The sequence below is a fragment of the Geotrypetes seraphini genome, chromosome 2 (genome assembly GCF_902459505.1).
Source record: "Geotrypetes seraphini chromosome 2, aGeoSer1.1, whole genome shotgun sequence".
NCBI lineage: Eukaryota > Metazoa > Chordata > Amphibia > Gymnophiona > Dermophiidae > Geotrypetes > Geotrypetes seraphini.
The window spans coordinates 453,012,444-453,029,749 of record NC_047085.1 but is presented as its reverse complement, the minus strand read 5'-3'; the positions used below and the strand labels follow the sequence as shown (position 1 = coordinate 453,029,749).

The following is a 17,306-nucleotide window of genomic DNA, read 5'->3' as shown; positions in this document are numbered from 1 at the left end:
GTCCGTATAACCTGGGTTTTACGGAGTTTTGATAGCGCGCTTGTGTAATTGGAGGTGAGCTCGGGGAGGGGTTTATCGGCTCATTTTTGGGGGGCGACGACGACACCGAGGCGAGAAATTACCAAGAGAAAGCGTTGTGGCAAGTGCTCCCTCCCCGCCCCCCCTCCTCAAGCCGCCGGGGAGTGGCAGTACCGGCCGCGGCCGCGGAGAGGAGGCCTTGCGCTCGCTCGGGCTCTGCCGTGTGTGTGTGTGTTTCGTGCGGCGACCGAGAATGGGAACCGGGCCCCGCCGCCCACCCCCTCCCGAGGAGGACCCGCTCAGCCCCTGAGCCGCAGCCGGACAGCGGCGGGATGAAGGTGACGGTGTGCTTCGGCCGCACCCGGGTGGTGGTGCCGTGCGGCGACGGCAACGTGAAGGTGCTGAACCTGGTGCAACAAGCGCTGACCAGGTACCGCAAGGCCATCGGCAAGGTGAGAGCTGGGGGTGGGGGGAGCAGCGCGAGAACGAACAAGGGGGGGGGGGGGAGGGGGAAGGAGTGAAGCGCGCGCGCCGGGACGTTCCCGCCCGCGAGGCGAACCTCCCTCCTCGGAAAACAAGTTGTGTGCCGAGTGGGAAACTTTTCCCGTGTGTCGGGGAGAAGCTTTCGGGCTCCCTCCCCCGGCCCTCCTTAACCTCTCCAGCTTTCCCTTCACGCGCTCCCCATTCTCGACAGGAGTTCCCCCCCCCGCCTCCGCTGCTGCTGTGGGGGAGGCTCGAGCGCTCAGTAGCGGGTGGGAAACGGGGCGAAAGCGCCCAAGTTTGAGGTGGGTCTTCCCGTCGGGGGTGGGGGGAGGCTAGGCGAAAGGTGGTCAGAGCAGCCTGTTGCCCCCTTTCTCGCTCTCGCCCTGGCTTCTGCGCTTGCCGCAGTGTAAACACTTTCAAATCCAGCCCCAGGCTTCCCAGCTATTCCAGGCCCTTCAGGAGAGAAGCCGGGATGCAAAGCGCCCGGGAACTATCGCCTCCGAGCCCCCTCCCCCCCCCTTTCTCTGCCGCGCGAAAAAGATCGAGAGAGAGAGAAATCTCTGCAACCGGTTGGGCAGAAGAGCAAAAGTTGTCTTGAGTCGCGAGTGCATTTTTTTTTTTTTGACACCACGCGCCCCTGGCTTGAACGTGGCGTCCATTCCCAGTTTCGTCCCCCGGCAGCCACTAAGTTAACCCCCGCGTTTCTGAACGCGGTGCAAAAACCCTTCGGCTTCGAAGCGGCGTGAAATATTCCGAGACGGTGGCATAAAAAGACAAATGAGTGATGCCGTGACGTAAAATGTTTTTAGTCGCGATGACTGGCGTTGCTGCTCCCAAATTTCAGACTTGAGCTTATTCAGGCCCCTTTTGTGTGTCTATTTTAAAATGTGTAACAGATCACTTTAAGCAAAAACAAACTGCAGACTCCTATGTACGAGATGCAGGCAATGCTTATTATACCAAATATTTTATGCACTTGAAAATACCTCCTTATAATGAACCAGGGGACCTGACATGGTCTGTGTTTCGGAAAACACTCCTTTCTCAGAGGTCCATGGTTGCTTTTTTTATTTTTTATTATTTTTTTAAATTTATTTATTTATCAAATTTTTACATGTTATAAATCAAGTATCCACTATGTACAGAAAGTTGAAGAAAAGCAAGAAAATAATACTCAAAGGTAAAATACATAATAATCAAATAAATTAAAATAAATGTTTAGCTTAAATTCAGCTCAAGTCCTCAACAATAGATCCAAGAAGGATAAGGCGGACATATTAACAACTGCTAACAACTATCAATTCAATTATTAGGAAAACAAGATCCCTTGGCTGAGAAAGGATATCATTATTCAAATGCACTTCACTTTGATTTTGATTTTCCTTCATCCAGCCGAATGGTTGCTAAGGTATAAAATAAACCACAATAAAAGGCATTATGGTATCCTTCTCCACTTAGAGCAGGGGTCTCAAAGTCCCTCCTGTCCCTCCAGTTGGGTTTTCAGGATTTCCCCAATGAATATTCATTCAAAGCGGTGCATGCACATAGATAACCAAAAAAACTGTGGAGTGATGATGTTCCTAAATGGACTTTATTTGAAAGTATCAAAGTTCCAAAGGTACACTAAAATCATCCACATAAAATAATTCCATCCACATAAAAGTAAATCATCCACATAAGAGCCTTAAAGGACCTAGTCCGCTAGGGATACAGGACCCAACATGGTCCGCGTTTCGAGAAAAAGTCTTCTTCAGGAGTCCCTGGGGGTCCTATAAAGGACATAGATCTCATGCATATTCATTGGGGAAATCCTGAAAACCTGACTGGATTGCGGCCCTCAAGGAGGGATTTTGAGATCCCTGACTTAGAGTGTGTGACCCAACTCTCCAATGATGCTGATCTTAATTATTACTTTAGACTAGGGTTTTTAACAGTTGTCATATGAGGTTTTATATGTTTAAAATACATTATAGTAAGCTCACAGAAGCATGTACTCTATATTTTCAGATATGCACCCTTGTTGAATGCATGTCTAAAATCCCAATAAAACTATTAATCTGTAAGGCGCCCCCCAGCCTCTGATTTTTATGCCTCTTCCCGCATTAATATTTCATATAATTCTCTGGTTACAGTGTTCTTTTGTATCAACTTGTACACATCTGGTTATAAATTGGTCTGTCACTGAAAATACTGTTAATTTTTTTTGCATGGCAGGACTTGATTACAGGGTTTTGCTTTAGAGATGTTTACTTCAAGAATTTTCTGTTATCTTGCCAAGTTGTAGCTGAAACTTGCAATGTAGTGGGGTAAATGGAAGGAGGAGTTTATGTCGAAGTAAACTTCAATGCTGGAGAAGGGTCATGAATTTTGCTTCTTTTTGTGAAGATGGTGCTGTTTCACAGCTTTCTCTTGTTTACATTGTGCATTTTGAATACATTGTATATGTTTGGTTATGCTGTGGGTGGAGAGGCTGATTAATGTGAAAGAGAGCAGAGCTGTTTATAAACAGTTCCCAAGCAGGCAAATGTTGAGGGGTGTTGTGTGAATCTGATATACAGTACACTGTATGTAATCTGTACATTGGTGACTGGGCAAAAAGCAGAATGGAATCGGATGTTTGGGTTCTGCTGGTAAAACCCAGATAACCAGATCATGATTTAAAAACCAGGCTTGGCACATATTTTAGAAAATGATTATGAATGCAAAATTTATGTGCTTTTGAGGCTATTGGATCCAGTGCTGGACTAGTTTGAAATGAGTTTTCCAGGAGTTAGGAGGACATTCTCAAATGTGCTTTCTTTTAAGCATTCAGGTTACTGTTTAGAGCAGTGTTTTTCAACCTTTTTTGGGCAAAGGCACACTTGTTTCATGAAAAAAATCACGAGGCACACCACCATTAGAAAATGTTAAAAAATTTAACTCTCTGCCTATATTGACTATATATAAAGTAATTCTCTTGAATAGGAATCAAATAAACACAAAGAAAGTATTTTATAATTACTTTATTACGAAATAAAAATTATAAAAATTATAAAATACTTTATTCAGTGCGAAACCTGGGCCTGTTTGGCTGAACACAAAGCTGATATTCTGGCTGGAATCGAAGAAAGACACACACGTAGCTCTTCGTCAACAGCTCTCAGTCTCTCTCTGTATTTGGTTTTTATAGCATACAAAAATAGACAAATATACCCTCCATCCTTTTTATTAAAGCACAATAGCAGTTTTTAGCGCAGGGAGCTGCGCTGAATGTCCAGCGCTGCTCTTGACGCTCATAGGCTCCCTGCGCTAAAAACCACTATTGCGGTTTAGTAAAAGGTGACCATATTGTAAAATATAGACAGCAGATATAAATTCAGAACTGTGCATAGTAAGTGAAGGGAAGTTTTCATCTCTGGGAATTTACCCAGTTAACTATTAAGTTATTTGGGCAAATTCCTTTGAAAACTGTGGTAATACTGCCTCCACTTTGCTAAATTTAAAATAAAATCATTTTTCCTACCTTGTCTGGTGATTTCTGGTTGCACTTTCTTCTTCTGACTGTGCATCCAATCTTTCTTCCCTTCTATCAGCCTGTATGCTTTCTCTCCTCCACACCTCATTCCCTCCCCCGACTTTTTCTTCCTCTCTCCCTGACCTTTCTTTCTTTCTTTCTTTTTTTCTGTTTCTCTTCTTTCCTTCTGTTTCCCTGCCTGCCCCCTTTCTTTCTTTCTCCCTGCCGTTCCCCAAGCCACCGACACTGCCGCTGCCATCGGGGAACAGGACCCACCAATGGATAACAGGCCCCAAAGCCGACGCCGACGCATGCTCTCCCTGACGTCAATTCTGCAATCGGAGAGGAAGTTCCGCCCAGCCAGGCAGCGATTGGCTGGCCCGAACTTCCTCTCCGACTGCAGAATTGACGTCGGGGAGAAGAAGACTTATCGGCTCCATAGATTAGATCGCCAAGACAAAGTGAGTCCTGGGTGATCGACTCACTTTGCCTTGGCGAGCTACTGGCGCCCCTGCCTCGGGCCCCCTGTCAGCTCCGGGCCCGGCGGCCCTGCGGCACACCAGGAACAGCGGTTGAAAAACACTGGTTTAGAGAATGTTTGTTGTTGAATCTTCTAATGTAGAATCTGTTTGCTGAGTTCATAATCTGTTTTGGGCTCCATTCTAGTCTTATTTGTGCATGTGTGATATGTTGCTGATGCCTTTTATGATTTCTTTTATCTGGAAAGATTTTTTTTTTTCACGCTGGATATGTAATGAGAGAGAAGCATTGAAATGATCAAGGAATGGCTTTAGCTTGGTTTGGTAGGCGACTCATTTTTCTTTTAGCAATTAGATAATGTATTTGGTTTATTAATGCAGTGTTTTGAAAAGAAACAGCTACTTCCTGGTGCCTTCCAGAAACATAGACACATGATGGGCAGATAAAGACCAAATTGCCCACCCAGTCTGCCCATCTGCAGCATCCACTATGAATTCTTTGTCTCCACCACCTCTGCCGGAAGACTATTGCACCCATCTACCACCCTTTCAGTAAAAAGTATTTCCTTAGATAACTTCAGAGTGAGAGGGCATGGAATGAGTATTCTTTCAAGTGAAAGAGACTCAACTCATGTGTATTTATGTCAAGTAGGGACTTAAACATCTCTGTCATATCTGCCCTTTCCTCCAAAGTATACTTTGAGATCGTTAAGTCTGTCCCCTTATGATGTAGACCACTGACAATTTTAGCAGCCTTCCTCTGGACTGACTCCATCCTGCTTCTATCTTTTTGAAGGTGTGGTCTCCAGAATCGTACACAATATTCTAAATGAGGTCTCGCCAGAGACTTATACAGGGGCATCATTAACTCCTTTTTCGTACTGGTCATTCCTCTTTCTATGCACCCTAGCATCCTTCTAGCTTTTGACATCACGTTTTCAGCCTGTTTGGCTATCTTAAGATCATCACATACGATCATGCCCAAGTCCTTCTCCTCTTTTGTACATTTTTAATATCGTAGAATGTGCTCATGTGGTAACTTTTTTTTATTTTATTTTATTTTTTAATAAAACCAAAAATATAAAATCTGCTATTTTACAGCTGTGGTAAAATAGTGCTAAATCCTGGGCACCAGGTCCCCATGGTACCTAGAATTTTCACCTTAGTGCCAGGGATTTCAACAGCAAGATATTCTATCACTCCTTTTGCAGAGCTACCTTAAATTACTTTCAGCTCTGCACAGCATTCGGGCTTTCCATATGCTTGAGCCCATGGAACAGGAAGTTTGGGAAGTCTTGTGGGACTTGAAACCATGAGATTGCTTGAACTGCCTGCACTGCAGGGCTTAAGCATATGGGCTTGGGGAGCCTGATCTCTATGCAGAATTGAGAGTAGTCTCTGAGGCAAGAGCTGGTGGCAGCCATAAGACAAAGAATCGGAGAGAAATGGATAAAAGCCGGAGGGGGAATGAGGAAGAGAGAAATTGGTGAAGGTTGCAGGGGGCCACAAGAGACAGACAGACAGACTGGATGAAGGGTGGGAGAGGTAGTATGAGAAGCTGATAGATACCCAGCCTATGGTGATAGGTAAAAACAAAGATGCTGTTACTAAGCAAACAGGATGCTGGGAATTATTTAAAAAAAGGATGGTTAACAAAACTAAGAATGTCATAATTTCCCTGTATCGCTCCATGGTGCAACCTCATTTGGAGTATTGCGTTCAATTCTGGTCTCCTTATCTCAAGAAAGTTATAGTGGCGCTAGAAAAGACTCAAAGAAGTGTGACCAAGATGATAAAGAGGATGGAACTCCTCTCGTATGAGAAAAGACTAAAACAGTTAGAGCTCTTCATCTTGGAAAAGAGACGGCTGAGGGGAGATATTGTTGAAGTCTACAAAATCCTGAGTGGAGTAGAACGGGTACCAGTGGATCAATTTTTCACTCAGTCAAAAATTACAAAGACTAGGGGGACACTTGATGAAGTTACAGGGAAATACTCTTAAAACCAATAGGAGGACATTTTTTTTCACCCTGAGAATAGTTAAGCTCTGGAATGCGTTGCCAGAGGATGTGGTAAGAGCGAATAGCGTAGCTGGTTTTAAGAAAGGTTTGGATAAGTTCCTGGAGGAAAAGTCCGTAGTTTGTTATTGAGAAAGACATAGGGAAGCCACTGCTTGCCCTGTATTGGTAGCATGGACTATTGCTACTCCTTGGGTTTTGGCCAGGTACTAGTGACCTGGATTGGCCACCATCAGAATGGGCTACTGGGCTTGATGGACCATTGGTCTGACCCAGTAAGGCCATTCTTAATTTCTTATGAAATTATCCAAACCTACCCCACTAAGCTAACTGATTTCACCACATTCTACGGCAATGAATTCCAGAGTTTAATTACACATAGTGTGAAGAAATATTTTCTCCAGTTTGTTTTAAATCTACTCCTTAGTAGCTTCATTGCATGTTCCCTAGTCCTAGTATTTTTGGAAAGAGTGAACAAGCAATTCATATCTACCCTTTCCACGCCACTCATTATTTTACTATTACTACTATTTATAGACCTCTATCGTATCACTCCTGAGCTGTCTCTTCTCCAAGCTGAAGAGCCCAAGCCACTGTAGCCTTTCGTCATAGAGAAGTCATCCCATCCCTTTTATTATTTTTGTTACCCTTCTCTGTACCTTTTCTAAAGCCACTATATCTATTTTGAGATATGGTGACCAGAACTGCACACAATACTCGAGGTGCGGCCGTACCATAGAGCGATACAAGGGCATTAGAACGTTTTCATTGTTGTTTTCCATTCCTTTCCTGATAATTCCTAACATTCTATTTGTTTTCTTAGCAGCTGCCGCACATCGAGTTGAGGGTTTCGACATATCCTCAACAATGACTCCTAGATCCTTTTCCTGGGCAGTGCCTTTTCACTGACAGCACAAAAGTTAAGCCCCTGAAACGGCCCATTCAGAGTGATATACAGACTGTGTGTCAGGCAGTATTTAACCTATGTTATTATAGATTTTCATAGACCTCTTCAACTTTGACTGTGTCTGCCTCCATAATTTTCCTTCTTCTTTCCTAGCAGACCATTTGCTTACTTGTTTGTTTGAATTTCTAAAAGAGCTACTGCTAATCTGGGAGTAACCTTCACTGACAAGGTGGAGAGGTGGTGGGGAAGAAGAAGCAAGAAAAGATTTTCAGCTGGCTCCTACATTTATTAAGGCTTGCATTAGCATATGGGAAAAAGCCCACATAAGGTGAGGTAATGCCACTTTATACCCCTGTTTAGTAAAAAGAATCCCTTATCCTCAGGTTAATTAAGGATTGCCATTAGAAGGGTGCTAGGGGATCACATCTGTATGATTGAAGGGTGATAACATCAAGTATTAAACTAAACATTTTACACTTTCATTTGTCACATGACAATTATATGGGAAATACAGAGAGAGACTTTTACCCCTTTATTTTTGCTTAGCTTTACCCAGACCCGCTACTCGATTATGTAAATGATGCCCAAAAATCAGTGCTGATTAAAATTTCATGCTATTCTATAAATGACGCTCAAGACTGAGATGTCTAATACATTTCTTCATTTCAGATTTTGTAGGATAATATAACCTTTTATTACAAAACTACTGGTTGGTGATCCATTAACCTTAATCTTGCAAAGCAGTTTCATCTGAAACCAATAAAAAGCCCTTGGGACAGTAATGCAGAGTTAGTGGTTTGTTGAAAGTATGATTAATAAACTGAGTTATATTTTCTTTTTAAAGTTGGTCACTAATGTGGTTTTGTTTGCTGTGTTGTGAGTACAGTATAGGACCTGTGCAGGCTGTGATTTTTTTTTTTTTTCTAGGACTAACAAAAATCATCATTTTATTATGCCATAGAAATTCTTTTGGATCACTCTTCAGAGCACACACAAACTAAAACAGTCTGTCATACAAATCCTATCATCCCTGATTAGCTTATCAGCTTTTAACACTAATTTACAGTCTCTGCCTTGCTTGATGTAATGCTGCTATTTTGGGGTATTAATGATTTTCTAAGTATGCTCAACTCAACAGATAATACTTTTTGAAGCATAGGAAATAAATTTTAACCGCAAGGAAACTTCTTGCACAAATTACCGTATTTTCACGCATATACCGCACACCTGTGTAAAACGCGCACATGGTTATAGCATGCGGGAAACCTAAATTTATGTAAAGAAATTATTATATACCGCGCACACGCGTATACCGCGCATGCTGCTCCATGAATTTAAATCTCCTTCTGCCGTCCCGACTCTCCTCTCGTCACCCTGCCCTCTGCCCCGAGTCTCCTCTCGTCCCAACTCTCCTTTCGCCGCCCTGCCCCGAGTCTCCTCTCGTCCCGACTCTCCTTTCGCCGCCCTGACCTGCTCCCAGCTCTGTAAGCATGCGCAGACCATCTACAGACAAAGAAGATGGTCTGAGCATGCTTGCCGCTCAGTTTTCTAATCACACTGGCCCCCCCTCACCCCTTGAAGTCCTGTCCTCCCTTGAAGTCCTGTCCCCACCCTGAAATCCTGATGCCCCCACCCTGAAGGACTGCTGGCCCCCCCACCCTGAAGGACCGCTGGCCCCCCCACCCCGAAGGACCGCTGGCCCCCCCACCCCGAAGGACCGCTGGCCCCCCCACCCCGAAGGACCGCTTGCACATCCCCCAGTGTCCCCCCCTGCACGGAGAAGCTGCCTACCGTTGGCTCCCGATGCCAGTGAGCTCTGCCGGCGGTCCTGCCCCTTCTCTGAGCCCTGCGCTGCTTCCTCTGCCGGCGGTCCCGCCCTTTCTCTGATGTCAGAGAAGGCGGTCCTTCGGGTTGGGGCATCAGGCTTTCAGGGTGGGGACAGGACTTCAAGGGGGGACAGGACTTCAAGGGGTGAGGGGGCCAGTGTGGTTAGAGGTAGGCAGCTTCTCCGTGTGGGGGGGGGGCGCTGGGGGATGAATTGGACGTCGGGGGGGGGGTGCGAGCGGTCCTTTGGGGTGGGTGTGCGAGCGGTCCTTCGGGGTGGGGCAGGGGGATGAATCGGACGTCGGGGGGGGGGAGAAACTATGTAAAAAAAAATTTGTACAACACGCTCATGCATATAACGCGCATGGTTATGCACGGTTTGTAAAATCGTATATAATGCGCGCGTTATATGCGTGAAAATATGGTAGTGCTTGAAAAGTAGAGATTTCTTTGTTCCCAGTGGGTCTGTAGGCCAGAAATTGTGCCCAAGGTGGTAGAGGAGCTACAGCAGGATTTGAACCCTTCTTTCCCTGGTTCTCAGCTTGCTGCTCTATTAGACTAGAGCATAATTTCATGTAGGTATGTAACACATTTTTTGCCCATAGTTTCTGATGGGCCTTAGACTAGTTTATATGTTTACCCCTTTAAAAATACATCCTCATTCGAGATGTATTCTGTGTAGATCTGTCTGGATTAGATATAACTATTTATGTAAAGGAAAGATTTTGTCCTGCCTTTTGTACATTTTGTAGATGTGTTAGGGGCTTCTCGTTACATTTTTTTTTTTTTTTTTTGCATCTGTCTAGCCTGAAACTCTGTTCTGTCTCTTTAAAATGTGAAATGCAGAATATGGTTTAGAAAAAACTGTCCTTATACAAATGTAAATCAGATGAATTAAAAGACATGGGGCTCCTTTTTACAAAGCTGCGGTAAATGATTCCCGGCGTGGCAAATGCAACGAAACCCACAGGAATTAAGTGGGGCTTTGTTGCATTTGCTGCATGGGAATCGCGACTGCAGCTTTGTAAAAAGAACCCATAGTCTATTACAAGCATTTTCGGAGAATCTTTTTAGTTTGAAAAACAGAACTGAGTCAGAATTCTTAATATGTAACTCTGCTTCAGGTTCATCATGTTAAAAGCAGGCTGAGAGAGAAAAAGTTTTTACTAACAAGCCCCTCTTATTAAAAAAAAAAAAAAAAAAAAAAGGATTTTGCTTTAACACTCTGCTTTCTACATGAACTTTCAGGACCAGTTTGTTTATTTATTTTTAAAATGTCTATACCGTTTTATAACAGCGGAAGCTGGAGCAGCCCGCTACCCTGAAGCATACTCATCCTAGCCTTGACTCCAATCCAAACCCCCCCCCCCCTCCAAAAGACACGCACACCTGATTGGTGAAAACTGGCCGCAGCCCTGTTTATTGTGAAATAAACATATTTAAATAACATTTGCATAATAAACCAAATATACAAACAGCATTATATAACATTTTATCAGATTAAACCCACACAATGGTATCACCATTGTGACCCTGATCCCGAGCTACCGACATAGATGAAAATGGCCCCCGACCCTGCCGTCTAAGCAAGGGTCCGAGGGGTGGCATGACCCCACATGCCCCCTTGTCCAGGGTCATCAGACCCACCAGGCACGGCTCCCAGCCGGCCCACCACTCATCCCATGATGAGACCAGCCGCCAGTAGCTCGGGATACCGCCAACCGAAAACCCAACGCTGCACCCCTCTGAACCAATGGGCGGGAGGGCGGGAAAGCAGCCTCGGAGGACCGGAAACCGTTACGGTCCTCCGAGAGCCCTGCTTATATACCCCCTCCCCACCCTACCCTGCGGCCCCTACTCGACCCTTTTGGAGATCCCTCCCACGGCCGGAAGGACCTCCTCCCCTCGATTCCTCTTCCCTGCCTGCCTAACCACCCCTTCCTAACTTATACCCGACGGACGGCTCCGCGGGCCTCCCAGCTCCGCGTTAGAGCCGCCCGTCGAGACAAGCTCTCGGGCTTTTTATAACAGCGGAAGCTGGAGCAGCCCGCTACCCTGAAGCATACTCATCCTAGCCTTGACTCCAATCCAAACCCCCCCCCTCCAAAAGACACGCACACCTGATTGGTGAAAACTGGCCGCAGCCCTGTTTATTGTGAAATAAACATATTTAAATAACATTTGCATAATAAACCAAATATACAAACAGCATTATATAACATTTTATCAGATTAAACCCACACAATGGTATCACCATTGTGACCCTGATCCCGAGCTACCGACATAGATGAAAATGGCCCCCGACCCTGCCGTCTAAGCAAGGGTCCGAGGGGTGGCATGACCCCACATGCCCCCTTGTCCAGGGTCATCAGACCCACCAGGCACGGCTCCCAGCCGGCCCACCACTCATCCCATGATGAGACCAGCCGCCAGTAGCTCGGGATACCGCCACAGGCCTGAAACTCGTTACAGGCCCCCCCCAACAATGAACAGAGCTGTGGCTAGAAGTCTAACACGCGTTCACAGCAAGAAGCAAAATCATCGAGCAATAGGTCCCACCCGATGTCCGACAGATGTACCTGATCTCTAGAAAACAACCCTAAACAAGAAACATCTACCCAAGCATGTCTGATCTGCAACCCGCCCCGAGCCTCCACCCACCTCCCAATTTGTCGATTCACCTTGATAAGCCCCCTGGTCCATCTACGGGATACCAACCGCTTCGGTCGCGGGATAATGTCAGACCAAACGAGCCTAGCCCCCGGGAACCAACCCTGAATCACTCCAAGATCACCTATGACCATATCAATTAAAAATTTTCCACTAAGGGAATCAACGTCATTGCCCCCAAGGTGAAAAATTAAAAGATCTGGACGCCGGGCACGACGACGAAGATCGTCCAGAAGAGTGAGCAGCTGATGCCAGCGCATACCCCGCTGTCCCCACCAAGAGACATAGACTCCTCGAAGACGAAGGCCCAAGTGCTGACCACCCGGTCGGACCACAGCACGCTCCCCGGCCCAATGGACGAAGGAGTGCCCGATGATCCATACCGACAGGACACGTCGAGCGGCATCTGTAAAGCAAAGCCCAGCAGTCAAGCCAACGTCCCCCAACACTTTAACAGTTAGTAACAGAGAGCCATGCAGGGAACCCACCCAACTGCCCCCCACCAGCAAACAGCCCCCTCCCTCCACGGGACACTCCACCCAGCTGCCCTAGACCCCCACTTGGCTCGGAACACCCTTACCCGCTGGACTGACCCGACGGAGAACACCCCCGCCCGACTCCCGACGAACGAATATACCCACGATAGGCCTCCGAGGACCAACGACCCAGCCGTCGAATAACCTCAGCAGGCAACCCCGCCTCGAAGGCACTGGTAGCAGCCTCTATGCGAAAGGAGTGTGTGCCGAAGCGCATCGGCTCAACGCCACAACGACCCAGTGCCCGACGCAACACTGCCAGAAATTGGTAACGAGTAAGGCGAGAGCCGTCAGCATGAATCAACAACGCCAAGTCCGAATCAGGTCGAACCGCCATATAGGCAGCCAAAGATTGGACGGGGCACGAAGTACAACCCTCCACTCGGTGCAATACTATCGTGCGCCCCCTGCCCAGCTGATCCGACTTAGACCGGGCGATGAATAACCGCACTGTATCCCCATCCACGAGCACTTGACTATGCAAGAGACCGCGCATGCCCCGTAAATCGGACGGGTGAACGAGCAACTCACCCACTCGCAAAGCCCCGAAGAACGCCAAGGAAAACGCCACCCTAAATAAACCTGCTTCGAAGCCCGAATGCGCAATCCCAGGCAAAACCCCTAAGATGCGGGATAACAATGCATGCGTTATAGGCAACCGAGGATCCGGCAACCGCGGAGCCACCCGATCCCAGGCCGCCAGCATCCTGCGCGGCAAAAATCCCGACACTGGGCAGAACCATCCGAAGGCTCTACAAAAGAAGGCAAAGCCTGCCAGATGGCCCGCCGCTGAACTACGGGAACAGCCCGCAGTCAGGGAATCAGCTAAGAAATCCGCTAATAAGACCTCAGTGACAGGGCCAGGTACCCAACCCCGCGAGCACAGACAGTTAAACACTGTAACAAAACCCCGATTGTAACGAGTCCAAGTAGCAGGAGCTACGGACTGCTGCAGCAGGCTCCAGATCCGCTCACCACCAGGTTCCACAAGTGCTCCGGCATCGGTGACCCATCCGTCTTCGCTGTCGGTGCCAGCTGCCGGAACTGCAAAAATTGAAATCGAGAAAGGGCATCAGCAAGCTTGTTCTGAATCCCGGGGACGTGGCGAGCCCGAATGTATAAATTAAGCTGCAAACAGCGTAAGACAAATTCTCGCAGCACTGCGTTCACCTTCAAGCATTTCGCGGCTTGCCGGTTCACCACCTCCACCACTCCCATGTTGTCGCACCAGAAAACAACGCGCCGATTCCGTAACTTCTCCGGCCACAACTCACATGCCACCAACAAGGGGAAAAGTTCCAGCAAGGTCACATTGCGAGTAACACCCGCCTGACGCCAACCCTCAGGCCATGCTGCCGCGCACCAATCCCCCTGACAGTAAAGACCAAAACCCACACCGCCTGCGGCATCCGATTGCAGCTCGAGATCTACAGTAGAGACGTCGGGAAGCTGAATCGGGAGCGACCCGTTAAACTGGGATAGGAATAAAGACCACATATGCAAGTCCGCTCGAATCCCCGCAGTAATCCGTACAAAGTGTCTACGATCACGTATACCCGACGTCGCAACCGCCAGACGCCGGGAAAAGGCACGACCCATAGGCAGGACCCGACAGGCAAAATTGAGGGACCCCAACAAAGATTGAACCACCCTCAAAGTAGGCTTACGGGTGTCCCGAACAAGCGAAATCAAAGCTAACAACTGGCGCACTTTACCCGACGGGAGACGAGTCACCATATCCACCGAGTCAATCTCGATCCCCAAGAAAGTGAGACAAGTAGTGGGCCCTTCAGATTTTGCAGCTGACAACGGTACCCCAAATTCAGCGGCCATGTCTTCAAAAGTAGATTTCAACAGACTACAATCACCAGAACCTGCCCCACCAACGAAAAGAAAATCATCCAGATAGTGCACCACCGACTCCCTCCCCGCACGACGAACCGTTACCCAATGCAGAAAGGAGCTGAACAACTCAAAGAATGCGCAAGAGACGGAACAACCCATCGGCAGACAGCGATCAAAATAAAAGGCACCTTCGAAACGAAACCCCAGTAGAGGATATGAAGACGGATGAACCGGCAGTAACCTAAAGGCAGACTCGATATCTACTTTAGCCAGCAAGGCACTACTGCCCGCCTTACGAACTAGGTGTAAGGCACAGTCGAAGGAGGCATAGCGGACAGAGCAAAAATCGCGAGGAATACCTTCGTTCACCGAGCGCCCCACGGGCCTGGATAAATTATGGATCAGGCGATATTTGCCCGGATCTTTCTTAGGGATAATCGCCAGAGGGGACCATACCATCACAGAAAACGGGCGTTCCATAAAGGGCCCCGCAATTCGCGCCCGATCCAGTTCTTCACACAACTTGCGTCGTACCTCCACCCGCAACTGAGACACCGAGGATGCGTTGGACGCCTGCACATTAACCAAAGGAAGTGAGTAAGGAATAGCAAAACCCTCACTAAATCCCCGTCTAAGCGTCGCAGCGGCCCGCCGATCGCTGTAGAGGTCCAACCAAGGCTGCATGGCGCCCACCCGGACCGGGGTGGGCAACCCCTGCACCCTGACCTCACTTGGCCTGGGTGGGAGGCGGCCCAGCTCCCTTCTTGGGGCACTTGAGCGCTGAGTGCCCTTGCCCGCACAAGGAGCAGGCATGACGGAAACGACAGTCCGTAAAGGAACAGGAAGATTTGTTAAACTGCCAGCAGAGGCCAGGGCCCCCCCCAGCCCCCGGGCCTCCAATGGGACGAAAGGAACGAGCCCCCCCAGTGACTTGAGACCCCGGCTTCCCCGACGCACCCAATCCCGACCCAGCTGGTTTCGACATGTGAGTGAGCCACAGATTGATGTCCTGCGTACCCCAGGACATGTGCCGGTTTTCCTCCATCTTGTCGCGGAACGCTTCGTCGTAGTTGAGCCACGACCACCCGCCGAACCGCTGATAAGCATCGAGGATTGAATCCGCATAGGCCAGCAAAAGGCCATAGTCCTGAGGGCGCTCCCGCCCCCAGACACTTGCCAACCTCAAAAATGCACGCGTCCAATTCACGACATTGCGGGACACCAAGCCCACCTTTTTCTTCCCCCCTTCCTTCTTACTCTTCTTCTTCCGCCCATGCACTCTGCCCTCCAAAAGCCGAAAAACATCAACACACGTACGCTTCCGGATCTTACGACGGAGAGACCGCGGAACCTTCTCCCACAGTTCCGACAGCGCCACGAGAGCCGGAGCTCCCCGAATATCCCCCTCCTGCGCTGACTTAACACCCGCCCCCCGCCGCGGAGACCCTGACGAGGAAGACGACGAAGAGGAAGAGGTTACAGAAGATGAAGAGGACGAAGAAGAAGAAGCCCTACTCCGACGACCCCTCCTACCCCTCTTTTTCTCTTTACGCTTCCCCCCTTTGTCCCCGACCTCAGCCTCTAAGGCCATGTTACCCGTGGTCCTGACTCCTCCAGGTCCGCTTCCCGCACCTGCCGCTCCAGGAGTGGTGCCCTCCGCAGCAACCACCATAACAGGGCTCTGGCTCGCCTGCATAGGTTCCTCGACTCCGGTCCGCTGGGCTTCCATCCGTCCTCCGGTCGAAACTCCGGCAGAACAAGGCTCCGTGATGCGCTCACGTCCAGCGGCGGGATCCTGGGGGAAAAAATCCAAACAGGGGCCAGCAACCTGCACAGTATGAGGAGAAGTTAACCCTGGGGGCCAAGCCCCCGCCCGCTGATCACCCCCCCCTTCCAACCTCCGAGACACCCCCCCAAAAGAGGGGCCAGGGCCCCAAGATGGCGAAGGAACCGCTCCCGGGAAAGGCAAAGAACCCATAGCCCAGGGGCCGGATCCCCAAGGAGAACACCCAGGCCCATACGCCCAAGGCGGCCACCAAAAGGTTGACGGAGACCCACGACCCAACCCGGACGTGGAGGGAAACACGGGGGTATCCACCCCAAACTCACCCCTCACCCCGGAGGAATACGCCGTCCCACCCTGCTGGCCGGGATTGCACCCGACCCAGTCCCCCCTTGAAACACCCGGAGCTGCCAAAGGCACTTCTGTAGAAGGCACACTCACTGCAGCAGAAGCCCTCCCCGCTCCTACAGGAGCAGCTGTTACAGGCTCTACAGGCACACCGACAGTGTGAGGAACCTCTCTACCCCTCCCACGTCCTCCCTGCAGCCTGCTTCTGCCCCTGCGGGCCGACCCCGCGCGGCCACTAGCCGACAGCACCTCCCCCCCTGCCTCCAGCGCTATCGCAGTTCGGGCAGCCGAACGCGAGCGCCGAGGAGGCAAATCGCGCCCCCCCGCAGCAGAGGCACTCACCGGTTCGCTGTCTTCCTCGTCCAGCGAGTCTCCGGCCAGCAGGGACAGCTCCGCGGGATCTGCCGCATCGAAGGTGGGTGCACGCTCCATCCGCCCGACCCGACACTAGCCTCCGACCCGAAAATGAAAAACGGCCACGTGGCAGGCCGCAGCACACCTCGAACCGCCGACACCCACGAAAGCAGCCTCGGAGGACCGGAAACCGTTACGGTCCTCCGAGAGCCCTGCTTATATACCCCCTCCCCACCCTACCCTGCGGCCCCTACTCGACCCTTTTGGAGATCCCTCCCACGGCCGGAAGGACCTCCTCCCCTCGATTCCTCTTCCCTGCCTGCCTAACCACCCCTTCCTAACTTATACCCGACGGACGGCTCCGCGGGCCTCCCAGCTCCGCGTTAGAGCCGCCCGTCGAGACAAGCTCTCGGGCTTTTTATTCCAAAACGGTTTACAAATAGTTATACATAAAATATTATAAAATTCAGAACAAGATTAGAACAAAACAAACAAATTCAATGCTTACATAAAATCAGTTTCTCAAAGAAATGCATCTACAAATAATT

General features: G+C 49.2%; 1 protein-coding gene across 4 annotated transcripts in view; it reads left to right on the top strand.

Annotated features, from left to right (window-relative positions):
* The first annotated feature begins 323 nt into the window (after nucleotides 1–323).
* PARD3 (par-3 family cell polarity regulator) overlaps nucleotides 324–17,306 on the top strand; it is a 1,241,096-nt gene continuing 1,224,113 nt past the window's right edge. For all 4 annotated transcript variants that reach the window (XM_033931514.1, XM_033931513.1, XM_033931516.1 and 1 more), the window contains exon 1: nucleotides 324–470. In XM_033931514.1, coding sequence (XP_033787405.1) covers nucleotides 351–470 — 120 coding nt within the window. In that variant the 5' untranslated portion in view covers nucleotides 324–350. The remainder of the gene's footprint in view (nucleotides 471–17,306) is intronic.